The sequence below is a fragment of the Pristis pectinata genome, chromosome 18 (genome assembly GCF_009764475.1).
Source record: "Pristis pectinata isolate sPriPec2 chromosome 18, sPriPec2.1.pri, whole genome shotgun sequence".
Taxonomy (NCBI): domain Eukaryota; kingdom Metazoa; phylum Chordata; class Chondrichthyes; order Rhinopristiformes; family Pristidae; genus Pristis; species Pristis pectinata.
In genome coordinates this window covers 15544577-15564058 of record NC_067422.1, presented here as the reverse complement: position 1 = coordinate 15564058, position 19482 = coordinate 15544577, and the positions used below count along the sequence as shown (strand labels likewise).

The 19482-nt window shown below is 40.4% G+C and overlaps 1 protein-coding gene across 7 annotated transcripts in view; it reads right to left on the bottom strand.

Annotated features, from left to right (window-relative positions):
- The window catches only part of tbc1d16 (TBC1 domain family, member 16), a 98162-nt gene that overhangs the window by 63938 nt on the left and 14742 nt on the right, over window positions 1-19482 (bottom strand). For all 7 annotated transcript variants that reach the window (XM_052032925.1, XM_052032927.1, XM_052032924.1 and 4 more), the window contains one exon: window positions 5772-5980. In XM_052032925.1, the coding sequence (XP_051888885.1) occupies window positions 5772-5943 (172 nt within the window). In that variant the 5' untranslated portion in view covers window positions 5944-5980. The remainder of the gene's footprint in view (window positions 1-5771; window positions 5981-19482) is intronic.

Genomic DNA, 19482 nt, shown 5'->3' with positions numbered 1-19482 from the left:
GTATCAGAAATATTTAAAAACTGTTTATAAAAAGCTTCCCAGCTTTGACAGATGAAATTCCACCCTTAGCTCCACCTCCTATCAAAGATTATTGGGATGTTCTAGAGATATTGTAAGGGCTCTATGGGGAAGACTCACAGCTGAGGGCCTGCCTGCTATTGTACACAATTTAATTGAAATCTGTGTTAAAACTGCATGAACTATTCACAATAAATGATAACTGATGATGTGCAACTGTAAGGAATAACATGACCTATGAAAGTACTGCTTTCAATTTTTTAATGCATTGATTATTTTTAATGAATAAAGTACATTGTGAAATTTAAAATAATAGCTAAATCCAGATAATCATGGAACAGAAGTGAATTCAAATGCATCACCCTCAATGTGACTATTCCAACCACAGACATTAAATGTTCAATGTTGTTTCAATGCTAAACTGTTTGACATATTCAAATTTCCACTGTTCAGTTTGTTGGTTCTTGCCCGCCAGCTACCTTTGAATTTCCAATAACCCATAAATATAACCCATTCTAAAATAAAGTCGTTATGTCCCAAGTGACTGCTTGAATAGGGACAGAAATATGAAAAATGTTTTTTTCTTTGTAACCAGCCAACAGAAACACCTCTGGTCAACTGCAATGGTTATTGATTTGTGTGTATTTCACAGAAATTTTCCAACACATGCAGCCTATTTTAGTTAATAAATTTAAAACATTTTGAATATACACTATAAAGGGAGATATTCCAATAAATTTGCATAATTCACCATGCAATTTAGAAGAAATATGCTGTTACAAAAAAAATCCTAAAATTATACAACCTGAATATTTCACATTTCAACTTTATCTGCTATTTTTTAAAAAAGGCATCAAACTGTTGAAATAAATGAATGCTCTATTGGAAAAATAAAGGAATTTCATACAAGACCAACAAACAAAATTTCAAGGCCAATGCATAACAGGATCTCAGAGAATATGCCAAAGTCTGTTTATAAAAATGGGATGAATTTCACTGATGATTAGCTCAAGGTTCAGCTACAGATCAGTACAATTCTTATTTCCATCTCTGGTTTTGTGCTGTGTCTTGACTTAGTAGAGTTCTTTAAGATACTGAATTTAGGCCCTAAATACACTTAAAATCAGGTCCCTTGGCTTTACACTAGCCATATTATTGAACACAAACAATCTGCTGGAGGACCTCAGTAGGTCAAGCAGCATCTGTGAAGGGAAAGGAATTGTCGCTGTTTTGGGTCAAAACTCGGCATTGGCACCAACTCTCCACCCCCCCACCCCAGATGCTGTTCGACCTGCTGAGCTCCTCCAGCAGATTGTTTGTTACTCCGTATTCCAGCACCTGCAGTCTCTTGTGTCAGTGTATTATTGACTATATTTTTGGGGGGATTTCAACTGTTTCTAAATGTCTTTGTGACAGCTAGAGCAGCTGGGTCTCACTTTGTGTTGCCCGAGGCCCAGTCATGATTCGCAGACTGCTCTACTTCATGAAATGGCCTTGGCAGCAAAGCTCCAAGTTCAATGGGAGCCTTGAGGTTACAAAGGCCAAGTTCATCTCTGGGGATCCTGTGGGAGACTGTTATATTCAATAATAAACAAACTAATTGTCATTAGCTTTATTTGTCAGATAGGCTTCTTCAAAATGGGAATTCTTCAATTCATCTATGAAACTGCTTTGTTTCAGTCCATGGTCTTAGTACTTAAAGCTCTCCTGTATAATATTTCCTTGATTGATAGGGACAACCAGGGTTTTATCCAATGGAATAGGAGTCCAGTCAAAATCTTTGCTTCCTAATGTGATGAGAAGTTTAATGAATTTATACTACTGATGCACATAATACACACAAGCAAAATTTTAAATGATTGAAACTTCATCATCAGAAACACTTCTTTTGACACGCAAATCACAGAACATATCCTAAATTCTGTAGCATATTCACCCTTTATGTATAAAATTATTCATATAAATCCTCATTTACATTCATGTCACCCTTCAGCTTTTCCAGGTCATGCAATCTATCTACTGATCACTGTCAGGTACATTTCCAATCACTTCCTTATACCATTCACTATGCACAACCCAATGCAGATGCTGAACATCTGAAATAAAAACAGAAATTGCTGGAAACACTCATCAGGTCAGCCAGAATCTGTGGAAAGAGAGATAGATTTAACATTTCAGTCAAAGACTCTTCGTTAGAACTAGAAAAGGGATTTACTGCTGCCCATTGTGGAACTTACTTTGCTTATATCTCTTTGAGGAATCTGCAAACTTATAAAACACACAGTTGCAGCAGTTGGTTACTTAACATTTCAACAAAAGTCTGTACAAGTGTGATTGATGCTAAAATAATTGTTAGGGGACACCAAAAAACAAAAAAAAAATTGAATCAAAAGCAATTCCAACATCATCTTCAAAATTATTTGCAAAAAGCAATAAAGGATATTTATAAAATATTTTTACTCCAGTTATCAATCAACTTATTTGTCCATTTTCTTAGTGTTGAAGGATATTTGTGATGTTGCGGCTTTAACTCATTCTCTTTGCTCACCTCTTATGTCGGCAAGCCACGTTCAGTGGCTCTAACACTAGAGGGCACTGCAATTTCCATTAAATCAAGAGTAAACTAAGTACAAGTTCAGAAGCAAAGGGATGTCATCAATACACAAATGGCATTTTCAACAGTATAATTAAACTTTAAAGGACATACGCTCAAATTAAATAGAAGTCTATCAATGAATTACTGGTGTAACTCAAATATACAAGAGATTCTAATGGTCACTCCAAACCCTTCCGTGATTTTCTTAAATTTTCTCTTTCCAAAATTAAAAAGCTGCAAACACACATAAGCCATTATGCAGTTTTCTGAAAAAAGTGGCACATTAATTAACAGAAAGGAGTGAAAGCGATGTATTTTAAACAGATGTTGTTATAGAGCTAATTCAAAATCCATTAAATTAACACATCTGCAGGATTTTCAGGAATTATGAAATTAGTTTTATTCCCTAATAATCACCTCCCTTATAACCATGCAACAGCCTGCTTGTAAAGAATTGGCCTAGAAAGCCTGCTGTTTTAAAGGAGTCCAACACAATGATGCAAAATATTAAATTACATTACATGCAGTTTTATTAAACAGCTCATCTGAGATTTAACAGCTGAAGCAAGAGAATGTAAAAATTAAAAGTGGTCTGGAAGTATCCATTATTAAAAAAAGAATGAAGATTTAATGCATAGAATGATTGTAAATACACTAGGCCTGCAATAAGATCTCAGCAACACAACTAAAATTCATTGTAGTATAAAGAGAAACATCTTCCATTGGACAATCTTTTGGTGTGGTTTAAAACAAAAAAAAATTCTGAGAGAACTCAGCACTTGTGGAGGCAAAGGGATAGTCGAGGTTTCGGGTCAAGACCCTGCATCAGGACTGAGAGTGCAAAGGAAAGGTAGCCAGTATATAGAAGTGAGAGGGAGACAGGAGACACAGGCTGGAGGGTGATAGGTGGAACCAGAAAAAGGAAGAGGTGGGGGGGACTGAGGGGTAGATGGAATCGGGAGGGAGAGAGGGATTGTTCAGGCTTTAAGGTGATAGATGGAAATAGACAGGGAAAATAACATGTCGTGCTGTTTTTCTAGTTTGCATTTGGCCCCACCATGGCAGTGGAGAAGGCAAAGGATAGACAGGTCACTGTGGGAAGAGGAATGGGAGTTCAAGTGACGTGCAACCAGAAGCTCAAGCTGGTCAATGCGGACAGAGCAGTTAGACTACCTACAAGGAATATGAGGTGATGAGCTGCCATGGAGAGACCAAAGGCAAACTAGAACAACACCTCATACTCCGCATGGGTAGCCTACAACCCAAAGGTATGACATTTTCTAATTTTGGGTAACACATACCCTCCTCCCCATGTTCTTTTCCCACTCCCACCTATCCACCCAGGTTCTCTCTCCCACTGTTCACCTTTTCTATCCCCCCCCCTCCCCCCACCTTGTTACCAAGATTCTTCACTCTCCCCCACCTGGTTCCATCTGCCCATATACCTATCCATCTGGTTTTCTTCTTTCTTCTCCCTTGGTTAACCTTTCCTATCCCCTCTCCCACCTGCCCATCATCCCCCCCTTATCTGGTCCCACCTATCACCTATCACCCTGTCTCAACACTCCCCTCTCCCCCACTTGGCTCCATCTACTCATCTATCTCCCCCTCATCTGGTTCCACCTATCACCATCCAGCCTCTGCCTCGCCCCTCCCTCTCATTTCTATATACTGTTCATCCTCCCGCTACACTCTCAGTCCTGATGCAGGATCTCGGCACAAATTGTCAACCATCCCTTTGCCTCCACAGATGCTGCTTGACCTACTAAGTTCTTCCAACAGTTTGCTTTTGCTCCAGATTCCAGCATCTACAGTCCCGTGTCACCATTTGAACTTGGTTTAATTGGTTCAAGTTAGCGAGGTAAGCTGGCAAAAAAATCTAAAAGTATAATTCAGTTGAAAATAATGGAAACAGAAAATCTATATTTTATTACGCTTGAATTAAACTGGAATTCTTCTTGCTCTTAGCTGATGAGAACAAAAAATCTACACTCCTTTTGCAAACCAGTGACTGGGAAGTGAGATTAATGGCTATTAATGGTGTTATTTGCAAAAATGCACACACGTTAACATGAAAGTTTTGCTCAAACAGCAATATTAAACAAAATTTTAAATTAAAATTAAATTTGATTTAAGCAATTTTCTTTTAAAAAGATATCCAAAACTATCTGTTCTTCTTTGAATCCCCCTCTAGGTCAGGATCATGGACCACCACAAGGCTATGAGATAGAATTAAAGAGTAGAATGCTCGATCAGTGCAGTTTTTGAGATGACTTCTGCAAAGGTACATAAGGGGAGCATAATGATAGCTTCTGGTTTTTAAAATGGATAATCATGCAATCTTCAAAAAGTGCTGGAGGAACTCAGCAGGTCAGGCAACATCTATGGAGGGAAAGAAACAGTCAATATGTTGGGCCCAGACCCTTCATCAGGACTGGAAAGGAAGAGGGCAGAAGCCAGAATAAGAAGGTGGGGGGAGTGGGAGGAGTACATGCAGGCAGGGGACAGGCAAGTCCAGGTGAGGGGGGAAGGTAGTAAGTGTGTAAGAATGGGGGAGGGGAGGAGACAAGATCCCCTCCCCCATTCTTATTCCATGGTCCACTGCCCTCTCCTACCGGATTCCTCTTCCTTCAGCCCTCGGGCTCTTCTACCTATCACCTCTCAGCTTATTACATCTTCTCCCCCTCCCCCAGCTACTACCTTACCCCCTCACCTGGACTCGCCTATCCCCTGCCTGCGTGTACTCCTCCCCCTACTTTCTTATTCTGGCTTCTGCCCTCTTCCTTTCCAGCCTTGATGAAGGGTCTCGGCCTAAAACGTCAACTGTTTATTTCCCTCCATAGATGCTGCCTGACCTGCTGAATTCCTCCAGCACTTTCTGTGTTATTGCTTCCGATTCCAGCATCTGCAGAACTTCTTGTGTCTCAATCATATAATCTTGCTACATCTCCCCTGTGTTTATCCAAATTTTGAAGGTGTGGTTGCCAACTAGGCTCCAAAGCCAAACAAAAAGAAACTGTACCATCTAACTCAAATGTAGATTGGATTTATTGCTAATTTTACCATTCATAACTTAATGTTGCAATTTGATTGCTAGTTAGAAGCAGCGAAGACATCTCGACACAGAAGCACAAAAGGTCCAGTTGCCTATATATACCTGGGTGATGTTCTCCAAGAACTCGCAGCACATCTGAAGGATGGACACAGACATTGTTCTTGGAGTAAATAATTTCGCCATCTAGAATTCTGGAAGATCCACTTGATTGATTAAAGGTCAGGAGATCAGAGGCTTTGGAGGATGCCCGTCGCAGGAGCTGACCCAGAGACATCTCCAGGAATATCTTTCCATCATCTGATTTCTTCACTCTAGAATGAAACAAATCCAATTTCGTTTAAAATAAAACTACTTGATGCAAACTAGTCACCTAATGAATATGCTCAACTGTCTATCCTTCCACCTTTTGTACTGTATAAATAGCTGCAGTAGCTGCATCGCCCTTGCAATCAAACCACACTTTATCCTTCTACTTCTCTGGTGTCTTCTCCTCCCTCTTGCCTCTCATCAAAGTGATAGAAAGAGGAAATGGCTCAGGTACAGCACAAGTGCATTCCCAAGAGGGAGAAAGTTAGGTCAGCCAAAGCCAGAGTTCCCTGGACAAGAAACAACAAGAGAAGCAGGAATAATATCTTTGTCAGATTGATAATAAAGTTAGAATCATGCTGAGCAGAGAGAACAGAGAAGAATTGAAAAAGGAAATATGCTGAAAGAATACAAGATCTTACATTAAAGGAATCCAAAGGACTTGCACATGCATATGTAAAGCAAATGGGGTATTAAGAGAGTGCCTGATTGTGACCAAAAAGATGTGTGTTCAGAGCAAGACATTCCAAATGAATACTTTGAACTACAGTTTACCAAGGAAGAAGATGTTACTAAAGTCAGAGAAAAGAGAAAGCAGTTGAGATACTTGACTGGCTAAAACTTGATTAAGGGGAAATACCAGAAAGACTAATTGCAAGTGGGTATGTCTTCAGGTTCAGATGAAATGCACCCCAGCTGGATTGCTAAGGTAAGGCCATATACAGTGGCATGCAAAAGTTTGGACACTCCTGGTCAAAATTTCTGTTACCGTGAATAGCTAAGCGAGTAAAAGATGACCTGATTTCCAAAAGGCATAAAGTTAAAGATGACACATTTCTTTAATATTTTAAGCAAGATTACTTTTTTTTTAATATTTCCATCTTTTACAGTTTCAAAATAACAAAAAAAGGAAAAGGGCCCAAAGCAAAAGTTTGGGCACCCTGCATGGTCAGTACTTAGTAACACCATCTTTGGCAAGTATCACAGCTTGTAAACGCCTTCTGTAGCCAGCTAAGAGTCTTTCAATTCTTGTTTGGGGGATTTTTTGCCCATTCTTCCTTGCAAAAGGCTTCTAGTTCTGTGAGATCCTTGGGCCATCTTGCATGCACTGCTCTTTTGAGGTCTATCCACAGATTTTCGATGATGCTTAGGTTGGGGCACCGTGAGGGCCATGGCAAGACCTTCAGCTTGTGCCTCTTGAGGTAGTCCATTGTGGATTTTGAGGTGTGTTTAGGATCGTTATCCTGTTGTAGAAGCTATCCTCTTTTCATCTTCAGCTTTTTTTTTTAAACAGACGGTGTGACGTTTGCTTCCAGAATTTGCTGGTATTTAATTGAATTCATTCTTCCCTCTACGAGTGAAATGTTCCCCACGCCACTGGCTGCAACACAAGTCCAAAGCATGATCGATCCACCCCCGTGCTTAACAGTTGGAGAGGTGTTCTTTTCATGAAATTCTGCACCCTTTTTTCTCCAAACATACCTTTGCTCATTGCGGCCAAAAAGTTCTATTTTAACTTCATCAGTCCACAGGACTTGTTTCCAAAATACATCAGGCTTGTTTAGATGTTCCTTTGCAAACTTCTGACACTGAATTTTGTGGTGAGGATGCAGGAAATTTTGGAGAAAAAATGGGTGCAGAATTTCATGAAAAGAACACTTCTCCAACTGTTAAGCACGGGGGTGGATCGATCATGCTTTGGGCTTGTGTTGCAACCAGTGGCGTGGGGAACATTTCACTGGTAGAGGGAAGAATAAATTCAATTAAATACCAGCAAATTCTGGAAGCAAGCATCACACCGTCTGTAAAAAAGCTGAAGATGAAAAGAGGATGGCTTCTACAACAGGATAATGATCCTAAACACACCTCAAAATCCACAATGGACTACCTCAAGAGGCACAAGCTGAAGGTTTTGCCATGGCCCTCACAGTCCCCCGATCTAAACATCATCAAAAATCTGTGGACAGACTTCAAAAGAGCAGTGCATGCAAGACGGCACAAGAATCTCACAGAACTAGGAAGTCTTTTGCAAGGAAGAATGGGCAAAAATCCCCAAACAAGAATGAAAGACTCTTAGCTGGCTGCAGAAAGAGTTTACAAGCTGTGATACTTCCAAAGGGTACTGACCATGCAGGGTGCCCAAACTTTTGCTTTGGGCCTTTTTCCTTTTTTATTATCTTGAAACTGTAAAAGATGGAAATAAAAAAGTAATCTTGCTTAAAATATTGAATAAATGTGCATCTTTAACTTTATGCCTTTTGGAAATCAGGTCATCTTTTACTTGCTTAGCTATTCACAGTAACAGAAATTTTGACCAGGGGTGCCCAAGCTTTTGCATGCCACTGTAAAAACAGAGACACTGGCCATAACCTTCTTGTTAGGGGACAGGTGTTGGTGATGTAACCCTAGAGAATTGCAATGTTACGTTCTTGTTTACAAAATGAAATTATTAAGGATAAACCCACCACACAGTTTAACCTCGGTAGTGAGGAGGCTGTTAAAAAGAATGCAAGATTAAATATCTCTTTAACCAATGTGAAACAGCAAAGGAAAGTCAACAAAGATTTGTTAATAGTGAATCATGCTTAACTTACATAATTGTCATTTTTGTGATGAGATAACATGGCTGATTATGGAAACAATGTTACATAAAGGCATAAGCAAAACTGAAGTCTATATTGCAGTAGCAACATGGAAATGGAATTACGTCTTGAGACATAAGACATAAATGATGCAAAAAGGTTTTTTCAGGCTGGTGGAAGGCATACAGTACTGTTCCCCAGGGCTAGAACCACTGCTTTCATATACATATTGACTTGGTTGTGCTGGGCAAAATTTTAAAAGCCACTATAGGAATCTTTCTCTGAAGGAGCTTTTGAAGGTGATAGGAGAGGTTGAAAAAGCAGTTAAAAAGGTAAATAGCCTCCTGTGTTTTATAAAGGGATACAGAAGTTATATCGAGCCACTAAGAACAATGGATCTGCTGTGACTAAGAACATATGAGCTTTGGAAACAACAGGTGGTCATTATTTGGACACATACTTGCTTTGGAATTTAATAAAATTGTGGCTGATCTTTTACCTCAGCATCACTTTCTTGCACTAATCCCATTTCACCCAGAGATTCTCTACCCCTGGAAGAAGAAATTTCTACTCATCTGTGTCCTGAAGGGCTGGCTCCTTATTTTGAGACTATGACCTCTAATTCTACACACTTCAGCCAGGGACAACATCAATTCCTCAGCCATCCTGTCCAGCCACTAAAGAATTATGTACATTTTAGTGAAATTACCCCTCCTTCTAATCTTAAGAGTCAGTTAACCTGCCATCCCAAGATTCGATCTGGTGGACCTTCACCACACAGCCTCTATTGCTGGTAGGGAGATAAGACCTATACACAATCTTCCAGATGTGTTCTAACCAGTGCCACATATAATTGGAGCAAGACATCTCTACTCTTGGACTCAAATCCTCTTACTGTCAAGGCAAGCATACAATTTCCCTTCCTAACTGCTTGCTGAAACTGTGTGTTAATTTTCAGTGAGGCATCTACAGGACATCCAGGTCCCTTTGAACACCAACACTCTTCAGTCCGTCAACATTTACTTAAAAACATATTTCCACATGATATTCCATCTAGCAGGTCTTTTCCCATTCATCTAGTCTGTCTATACCCCAATGAAGCGTCAATGCTTGTCCTCACAGCCCACACTGCTACCTGGTGTACTTCTCTTCAGTGAACTTAAATATATCGCAGTTACTCCCATCACCAAAAACAGCTCTGGCCCCTCCATAGATCCATGCGCCACACCGCTGGTCACAACATTCCAACCTGAAAACGATCAATTATTTCTACACTGTTTGCTGGTTGTTAACCAATCTTCAATCGATACCATTGTTTTACCCCTGATAGTACGTGATCTAATTCTGTTTAGTAATCTCACGTGGCATCTTATCAAAGGCCTTCAGAAAATCCAAATACATCACATCAACCAGTTCACCCTTATCCATTCTGCTAAGTACAATCTAAAAAATTCCAAAGTATTTGTCAAACATCATTTCCTTTCTAGAAATTCATATTAACCCTGTCCAATCCTATTATTACTTTCTAATTGACCTGTTATCACTTCCTTAATAATAGACCACAGCATCTTCCTAAAACTGACGACATGCTTACTGGTCCATTGTCCCGCATTTCCTCTTTCTCCCTCTTCTCAAATACAGGGGTTATATTTGCTACTTTCTAATCTGTTGTTGTCTTTTAATCTTTTTTTGGGTTCCTCATTTACTCTAGACATGTGGTCCTCCAGTACAAGAACATAATAAAAAGGGAATCTGCTATCCAACCCTTTGAGCTGCTCAGATCTTTTACACCAATGCAATTTTTCTGCACTATGCCTATATCTTTTCATTCCCTTAATGTTCAGAAATCTATCAATTTCTGTTGTTTCGAATGAACTCAAGGACTGAGCTTCCACAATCCACCTGGGAAGAGGAATTCCCAAGATTCACCTCCTTCTGCTTGAAGAAATTTCTCACCTCAGTCCTCAATATCCTAACCCCTTATTCTAGGACTATTCTAGGCTCCTCCCTGGATCTAACCTGTCAAACCCCGCAAGAATTAAGTTTCAATGAAATCTCTTGTTCTTCTGAACTCAAATGAACACCAGCCTAGTCTACTCAATCTCTCTTCACAGGGCAAATGGATCACTCCTGGAACCTGCCCAGTGAATCTTTGCTATACTCCCTCTATGGCAAGTACATCTTTTCTTCGCCATGGAGACTAAAACTGTATTCAATACTCCAGCTGTGGTCTTATCAAGGCCCAACATAAATGCAAATGTCTTCCTTACACCTGTATACAAATCCTCTCATAAAGGCTAACCAGTCATTTGCCTTCTACACCTGCATGCTGACTTACAGCAACATACGTACATGTATGCCTGGGTTCCTATGACCACCAGCACTACCCAATTTCTCACCATTTAATGAACATTCTGCTTTTCTATTTTGTGCACAAAAGTGGACGACCTCACATTTATCCACATTATATTCTACATGCCAGGTTCTCCCCAATCACCCAGAATGACCATATCCCCTTAAAGTCTCTTCATATTCTTCGCTGTTCAATATCATCAACAAACTTAGAAATATATTTAGTTCCCTGGCCAAAATTGTGGCTCTGGATTATAAGTAACTGGGGCCCAATCATCAGTCCCCACAGGTCTTCACACTAGTCACAGCCTGCTAAACCGAGAAGACCCCATTAAAACCCCCACCATCATTTTCTGCCCCCTGTTGTTTCTAAGCACCAGCCAAATTGATCCTTCTTCTTGATTTTCTGAGCTAAGATCTTTACTGCCGGTTTTTTTTGAAATCAGAGCTACTCCATCTTCTATTTTGCCTAACTCTTCTAAAAAAAAATCCTGAAATATTTGCAAAAGATAACTTTGTAATGACTACGAGATCATACCCATTTATATGTGCCATTAATTCTCTAACCTTGTTAACTAATTCCATATGCATTCACATAAAGAGTCTTCAAATTGTGCCTTTGTATTATTTTCCCTACCCTGAATCTAACTCCAGGTTTACATTTCTATGTCCTGTTTCCTTCCCAACAGATTCTGGACATCATGACCCAGGTAACTACCTGCAATATTGCTTTGTCCCTTCTTTTCAACTTTCTAAATTTAGAAATCTACTTTGTTGAAAGTGTTATTTATAGCCAAAGTTATCTGATTTGCTGGGACACTAGACCCAGTGTGATCTGCCTGTCTTAGTGGAATAGTTACCTCTTTCTCCAGTGCTGGTGCCAGTGCCACATAAACTAAAACTCATTTCTCCCACACTAATCTTTGAGCAACTATTCAATCCACTCATGTTATTTACTCTACATCAATTTGCACACGGCTCAGGGAATAAGCATGTAACAGGATTATGTTTCTCAGCAACGAATTTTGGAAAGAATATGAAGGCATGGAGAGTGCAGGGAAGATTTAGAAGTATGATCGTGTGGTTGAGTTTTTCTCTCTCCACTAGCTTTCCTTCAGGTCAGCATCCTCCCTCTCTCTCTCCTTTGTTGAATTTATCAGGCTGATAAATTCAACAACATCTTATCTCCTAGACAACTTTGGCTAGAACCTAACAAGGATACTCCCTTTGTCCCCCATGCCCTCTGCAATTTAAAACCAAACTTGTTTTCTCTCTTTCCCAGTTCTGATGAAGGGTCTTCCACCTGAAATGTTAACTGTTTCTCTATCCACAAATACTGTTTGATGTGCTGAATGCTTTGACCGCTTTCTTTTTCTGTTTGAGATTTCCAGCGTCTGCAGTTTTTTTTCCATGAGAGATCTTAATTATGTGGATAGCACAGAGAAACTGGAGTTGTTCTAAGAGACGAGAAGGTTGAGAGGTTAAAGACACCAGATAAATACTAAATATAGCCAGTTGGAGGACCTTGGGAATCTAATCTTCAGATTAGAATCCATTTTGAGAGCAAAAATTACTTTGTACAAAAAAAAATGAAATTTCAAGGATTAAATTTTAAAATATACATTAAGATGCTGCATTTGTCCTTCTGGAACTCGAAACCAAAAACAGAATAAAACTCCTCTGTAAAATATCGTGCACCAATGAAAATTTCCTCACATTTGTTGATGTTAAACTTTGGGCTTGCACCAGTACCAAGGTGCCCAGAACTTCTGGAGCCCTACAGGAACAATCATCTACTGTGGCAGGAGAATATAGATTACATGACTAGACTGCTTACACTCAATTATGAATACTTAATTCTTAAAACATATAAAACGGTGCCATTTGTTTAGAGGAACAAATCAAGCACCTTGAATTGAAAGTAGTGAGGCATTTAAGCAGTAATTTGTGAAATGGATGATCATATTGTTTTAAGAGCCTCAACTTAAAACATGGCAAAGTCTAACAGTGTAACACATATCAAAATTTTCCATTTCAAGTTGCAGTTTAAGATGACTGCATTGTATTCCCATCATGTTTAAAGTGAAATGAACCAAATCTTCTTGCTAACAGTTACAGCAATTAGCTAACATTAGCTAATGCTCAATAATATGGCATATTAAACAGACAAGGCAACAAAGACAACGGTAAATGCTCAAGTTGCTATATTAGTAGATGCAATTTTAACTATCAGCACTTGAAATATTTAAAATACATTGACAAACCAGGGGACCAGCAGCTGGTCATTGTTGCCTCAATGGTGACATTCTCATCGAAATCAGATGACAATGGGATTGATTGGAGAGGTTTGAGCATATTGTCCAATTTAACATTTTCAAGGTGCTTTCAGCTGAGGTGATACACAGAAGCCCATGATTTTTTTTTTCAGATAATTTCAAATGATACCATTAAACTTCTCAAAGTGCAGGAAACATCTCTTAATGTTTTGGACAACATTTTCACATCAGCTATGATCACCAAACCAAATTTCAGGATTTTGCTGCATTCTGGGCTATTCCTTTGGCCTGTATAACAGCAATAACACTAACAAAAATAATTAATTGATTATTAAGCACTTCAGGATGTCAGGGATCATGAAAGCTAACATACAAGTGTGTGTTCCTTTCATCTTAGTCTCAAAAGGTTCTACGAAAATCAGCTGATTAAGACACAGTGATCAACGGACTTAGACAGTGGAATGAATATTCTAAGAGATGACATCCAAGTACATTGCATGTAACCAAGTCTTAGGATGTACCATTCAGCAGACTGGAGTAGCACAACTCAGTAAATTGTAATGGATATGTGGACACACCGAAAAGAGTAGATCCTGAAGAAAAGGTACAAAATTGAAGTGCAGGAAAGGCAATCTGAAAATATCACAATGGTCAGCAGGAAAGGCAAACAAGATCCAGAAAAAAAAATTAAAGCTTACAACTAGGAGACAAAATTATACAAGTCCCACACATTACAAAGTATCAGTTCATACATTTTTCCAATTGGTTGACAGAGAAAAGTTAAAAGTTTAAGAGACTTGTATGAAGTAAACAAGAATAAATAGAAAATACTTAAGATGTTAAGCAACTACTAGTTGGAATTTTTTTGCAATGACGGCTATGAGCAATATGCCATTCAATATTCTATACAGAATATGCAAAGTTTGGGGATGTGGACATTAGTGAAGGGAAGTTTCTCGATAGGATGACTGCCTTGCAAAGTATAAATATCAGGGAATTCCTTCAGAATAAACACAGGTACAAGTTTTTAAACCCATATTTAAGAAAAGCAACCCATTGCACTTTAGCATCATTCAATTTGTCATTCTCACTTAGCCTGTCCTTCCATTTTGCACTGTTGATACATCTCCCACAGAAAATACATCTCTCATTTATAATAAAACACAGAAAATGATGGAAGCACTCAGTTGGAGAGAAACAGTTGATGTTTTGGGTCAAGGACCCTTCAAATAGAACTGATAAAGTGAAAAAACAAGCATGTTAAATTGCAGAGAGGAGGGGTGAAGAGAACAGAAGGAACATGAGTGATATAGTGCAGATCAAAGCTATTGAAGTAACTATTACTTAAAAAACTGGCTGAACACAAGAGTAAAAAAAAGAAGCAAATTGAATCTGAAACACATATTGCTACAGCAGGACATAGATCAGATGGAAAGTAATTTAATCTCGACAAGTATGAGGTGATGCCTTCTGGGAAGTCAAATAGGTGTAGGTCAGAAACCATAAATGGTAGAGTACTAAAGTAATGTTGATGATCAGAGAGACTTTGGGATCAAAGTCCATAGTTCCGTGAAAGTGGCAATACAGGTTGATAGGTGATGAAGACGACATATGGCATGCTTGTTCATGCATGGGATAGTTCAGGGCTTAGAAATATGAAAGTTGGAATATAACATTGCAAATTTACAAAATACTGGTTAGGCCACACTTGCAATATTGTGTGCAGTTCTGGTTGACACATTATTAGAAAGGATGCAATTATGCTAGAGAGAGTGCAGAGGAGATTCACCAGGATACAGCTTGGACTGGAAGACTTTGGGGAGAGATTTGATAGGCTAGGTTTGTTTCTCTGGAACAAAGGAGGTTGAGGGTTGATCTAATATAAGTATATAAAAGAATACGCGAGGTATACATAGGGTAGATGGTCAAAATCTTCTTCCCATAGTATCAAAACAACAGGACCATAGGCTTAAGACAAGAGGAAGGAGTTTTTAAGGGAATTGGAGGGGTAAGTGTTTTTTGCTGACATAGAATGGTTGATATCTGGAACACACTGCCAGAAGAGGTGTTGGAATCAGATACAATTACTATGATTAAGAGGCATTTAGAAAGACACTTAAAAGGCAAAGCATAGAAAGACAGGCTCCAAATGTGGGCAAATGGGCTTAGTGTAAATGGGCAAAAAGGTCAGCATGGACATGGTGGTTTGAAGAGCCTGCTTCTGTGCGGTACAACTGTTATGACTCTCTATAACTCTGAAGTCACAGCCACATCTGGAAGCTGGACCCAATGGATCCTGATAGTCATCAAATCTGCTGACAAAAGATGTTGTCTGGCAAACTTGCCACAGATGTTATTTGTAGTCACTTGCTATTTTAAATCTCCAACCAACTCTGATCTACAGCCTCCTACATTGCTCCAATAGTGCCTAACAAAAGGTTTGAGGAACAGCACCTGATCATTGTTCTAGGTATTTTGAAGTCCTCAGCACTTAATATTGAATGTGACAATTTCAGGAACCACTCTTTTTTTCTCTCCACAAAATGTAGTTATACCTGTTTCATTTTGTTTCATTACTTTTGTCTCCAACTGCCAGATTTTGTAAGAAATTGTTGCCTTGGCAGCTTTAGTCTGCACTCCATCAAAGACAATACCTCTTTTCTCTCTACTCCTGTCCCTCTCTGCAACTTAAAGCACTTACAAACCTCCCCAGGTTATGATCGCCCAACTAATGGACATCCTGTACGTACAAATGAGCATTTGAGAGACTAGCAGGATAGATAGGGATGGATTTGCTGGCTGCCACAGGCATCTTCCACAGGGTGGGAACGGGACATTTCCACACACCTTCTCTCCCTACACCGGCCCTCACCCACACCCAAGCCATAACCATCTGGGGCTGGAGTGAGAAGAAAGTTGGGAACACAAAATAGACTCACTCATTTGCTCGTTAACTGAGTCAATGAGGCCAGCTGAAAGCCACTCTTCCCGTGTCTGCTCGCTCTCCCATCACAGCTGTTTCCATTCATTTCCGACTTCTGAACAGTTCAGATTGTGAACAGCTCTCAGGAACAGAACCTTGGTCATAACCTGGAGACCTCCTGTACATTCTCACTTTTTTGGTTCTGATTAAGACTCCTTGACATTGAAGACTGACTCTTTCTCCACTGATGCTGCTTGACTTGCTGAGCATTTTGCTTTGGATTTCCAGCAGCTCTAGTTCCCTGTTCTAATTACCTCTCACTTATGTTCAGTAATCAATTTACAGGATCTGCCCAGGAGCCGTTGGAGCAGCGTGTCTCTAGCAGGTAGGGGCTGATTATTTAAAACAGAGTGTTGGTTGGTTAATTAGAGGGAGTGAGTACTTGGGATAATCGACAGGGACAAATATAAGGAGGGGTAACTGAAGAGCAGTGGCTCAAGGTAGGAGCGGAGCTTGAGGCTTTGGCTCAAGAGGCTTCAGCGAGCAGAGGCTGAGGAAGAGCTTGCTCCCAGAGAGGTAAGGCCAGGTAAGTTCCTTTATTTTAAATAACTTAGAAGTAGGTCGTGATGGCAGCAGTTAGGGCAGTATGTGGGAAGTCAGGGACAGCACACTTGTCCCTGATGACCACACCTGTAAAAGGTGCGTCCAGCTGCAGCTCCTGACAAACTGAGTTAGGGAACTGGAGCTGGATGAACTTCGGATCATTCATGAGGCAGAGGCAGAGGCAGACATAGACAGGAGCTTCAGGGAGATAGTCACCCCTAAAGGTCAGGAGGCAGGTAGCTGGGTGACTGTTAGGAAAGGGAAGGGGTATAGACAGAAAGAACAGAGCACCCCTGTGGCCGTTTCCATCAACAATAAGTATACCGTTTTGGATACTGCTGGTGGGGATGACCTACCAGGGACAAGTTGTAGTGGTCACATCTCTGGCACTGAGGCGGTACCCTCAGCTCAGAAAGGAAGGAGGGAAAAGAGGAAAGCAGTAGTGATAGGGGATTCGATAGTTAGGGGGACAGATAGGAGGTTCTGTGGGAGAGATCGAGAATCCCGGATGGTCTGTTGCCTCCCTAGTGCCAGGGTCCGCGATATCTCAGATCGAGTTCTCGGTATTCTTAGGAGGGAGGGTGAGCAGTGAGACATCATGGTCCATGTAGGGACCAATGACGTGGATAGGAAGGAGGAGGAGGTCCTGCAAAGAGAGTTTAAAGAACTAGGTGCAAAGTTGAAGGACAGAACCTCCAAGGTTGCAATCTCAGGATTGCTACCCGTGCCACGTGCTAGTGAGGCTAGAAATAGGAGGATCATGCAGCTAAATACGTGGCTAAGGAGATGGTGCAGGAGGGAGGGCTAGACAATTGGGCCTTGTTCCAGGGAAGGTGGGACCTGTTCCGACGGGACGATTTGCACCTGAACTGGAGGGGACTAACATACTTGCGGGTAGGTTTGCTAGTGCTGCTCTGGGGGGTTTAAACTAGATTTGCAAGGGGAGGGGAACCTGAGTGTTAAAGCAGATAGTGAGGTGGAGGAGGAAAATGGTCATGCGAGGACTGCAGGTATAGACAGAAATCCAAGGTTTCTACGTGATAGAAATGTTCTCAGGTGCATCTATTTCAATGCAAGGAGTATTGTAGGTAAGACAGATGAGCTTAGGGCGTGGATTGGCACGTGGGATTACGACATTATTGCTATTACTGAGACCTGGTGCAGGAGGGGCAGGACTGGCAGCTTAATGTTCCGGGGTTCCGTTGTTTCAGACATGATAGAGGGGGAGGGATGAAAGGGGGAGGAGTGTCATTACTAGTCAGGGAAAATATCACAGCTGTGCGGAGACAGGACAGCCCAGAGGGCTCGTCTACAGAGGCCATATGGGTGGAGCTGAGGAACAGGAAAGGTGTAGCCAAACTAATAGGGTTGTATTATATTCTGCCCAATAGTCAGAGATAATTGGAGGAACAAATCTGTAGTGAGATAGCAGACCGATGTAAGAAACAGAAAGTAGTCATAGTAGGGGATTTTAACTTCCCACATATTGACTGGGACTCCCACACTGTGAAAGGGCTGGATGGTTTAGAATTTGTCAAATGTGTTCAGGAAAGTTTTCTAAATCAATATGTAGAGGTACCAACGAGAGAGAATGCAATACTTGATCTCCTATTAGGGAACCAGACAGGTCAGGTGACAGAAGTATGCGTAGGTGAGCATTTTGGGTCCAGTGATCATAATGTCATTAGTTTCAAGTTAATTATGGATAAGAATAGGTCTGGTCCTCAAGTTGAGGTTCTAAATTGGAGAAAGGCCAATTTCATGGAAATGAGAAATGATCTAGGAAGAGTGGATTGGGATAAGTTGTTTTCTGGCAAGGATGTGTTCAGTAAGTGGAAGGCCTTCAAAGGTGAAATTTTGAGAGTGCAGAGTTTGCATGTTCCTGCCAGGATTAAAAGGCAAAGTTAACAAGCATAGGGAACCTTGGTTTTCAAGGGATATTGATGATCTGGTTAAGAAAAAGAGAGAGGTGTATAGCAGGTATAGGCAACTAGGAACAAATTAGCTACTTGAAGAGTATAGAAAATGTAAGAAAATACTAAAAAAGGAAATCAGGAAGGCAAAAAGACAGGAGGCTGCTTTGGCAGATAATGTGAAGGTAAACCCGAAGGGTTTCTACAAGTAAAATGAAGAGTAAAAGGATAGTAAGGGACAAAATTGGTCCCCTAGAAGATCAGAGTGGTCATCTATTTGTGGAACCTCAGGAGATGGGGGAGATCTTAAACAGTTTTTTTGCATCAGTATTTACTCAGGAAACTGGCATAGTGGATATGGAAGGAAGGGAAACAAGCAGTAGGGTCATGGAACATATAGAGATTAAAGAGGAGGAGGTGCTTGCTGCTTTACAGCAAATAAAGGTAGATAAATCCCCCGGGCCTGACAAGATATTTCCTCGGACCTTGAGAGAGACTAGTGTAGAAATTGCAGGGGCCCTGGCAGATATATTTAAAATGTCCTTAGCCACAGGTGCGGTGCCAGAGGACTGGAGGGTAGCTCATGTTGTTCCATTGTTTAAAAAAGGCTCTAAAAATAAACCAGGTAATTACAGGCCAGTGAGCCTGACATCAGTACTAGGTAAATTATTGGAAGGTGTTCTGAGAGATCGGATATAAAAGTATTTGGACAGCCAAGGGCTGATTAAGGATAGTCACCATGGCTTTGTGCATGGTAGATCATGTTTAACGAATCTTGTAGAGTTTTTTTGAGGAGGTTACCAAGAAAGTAGATGAAGGAAAGGCTGTGGATGTTGTCTACATGGACTTTAGTAAGGC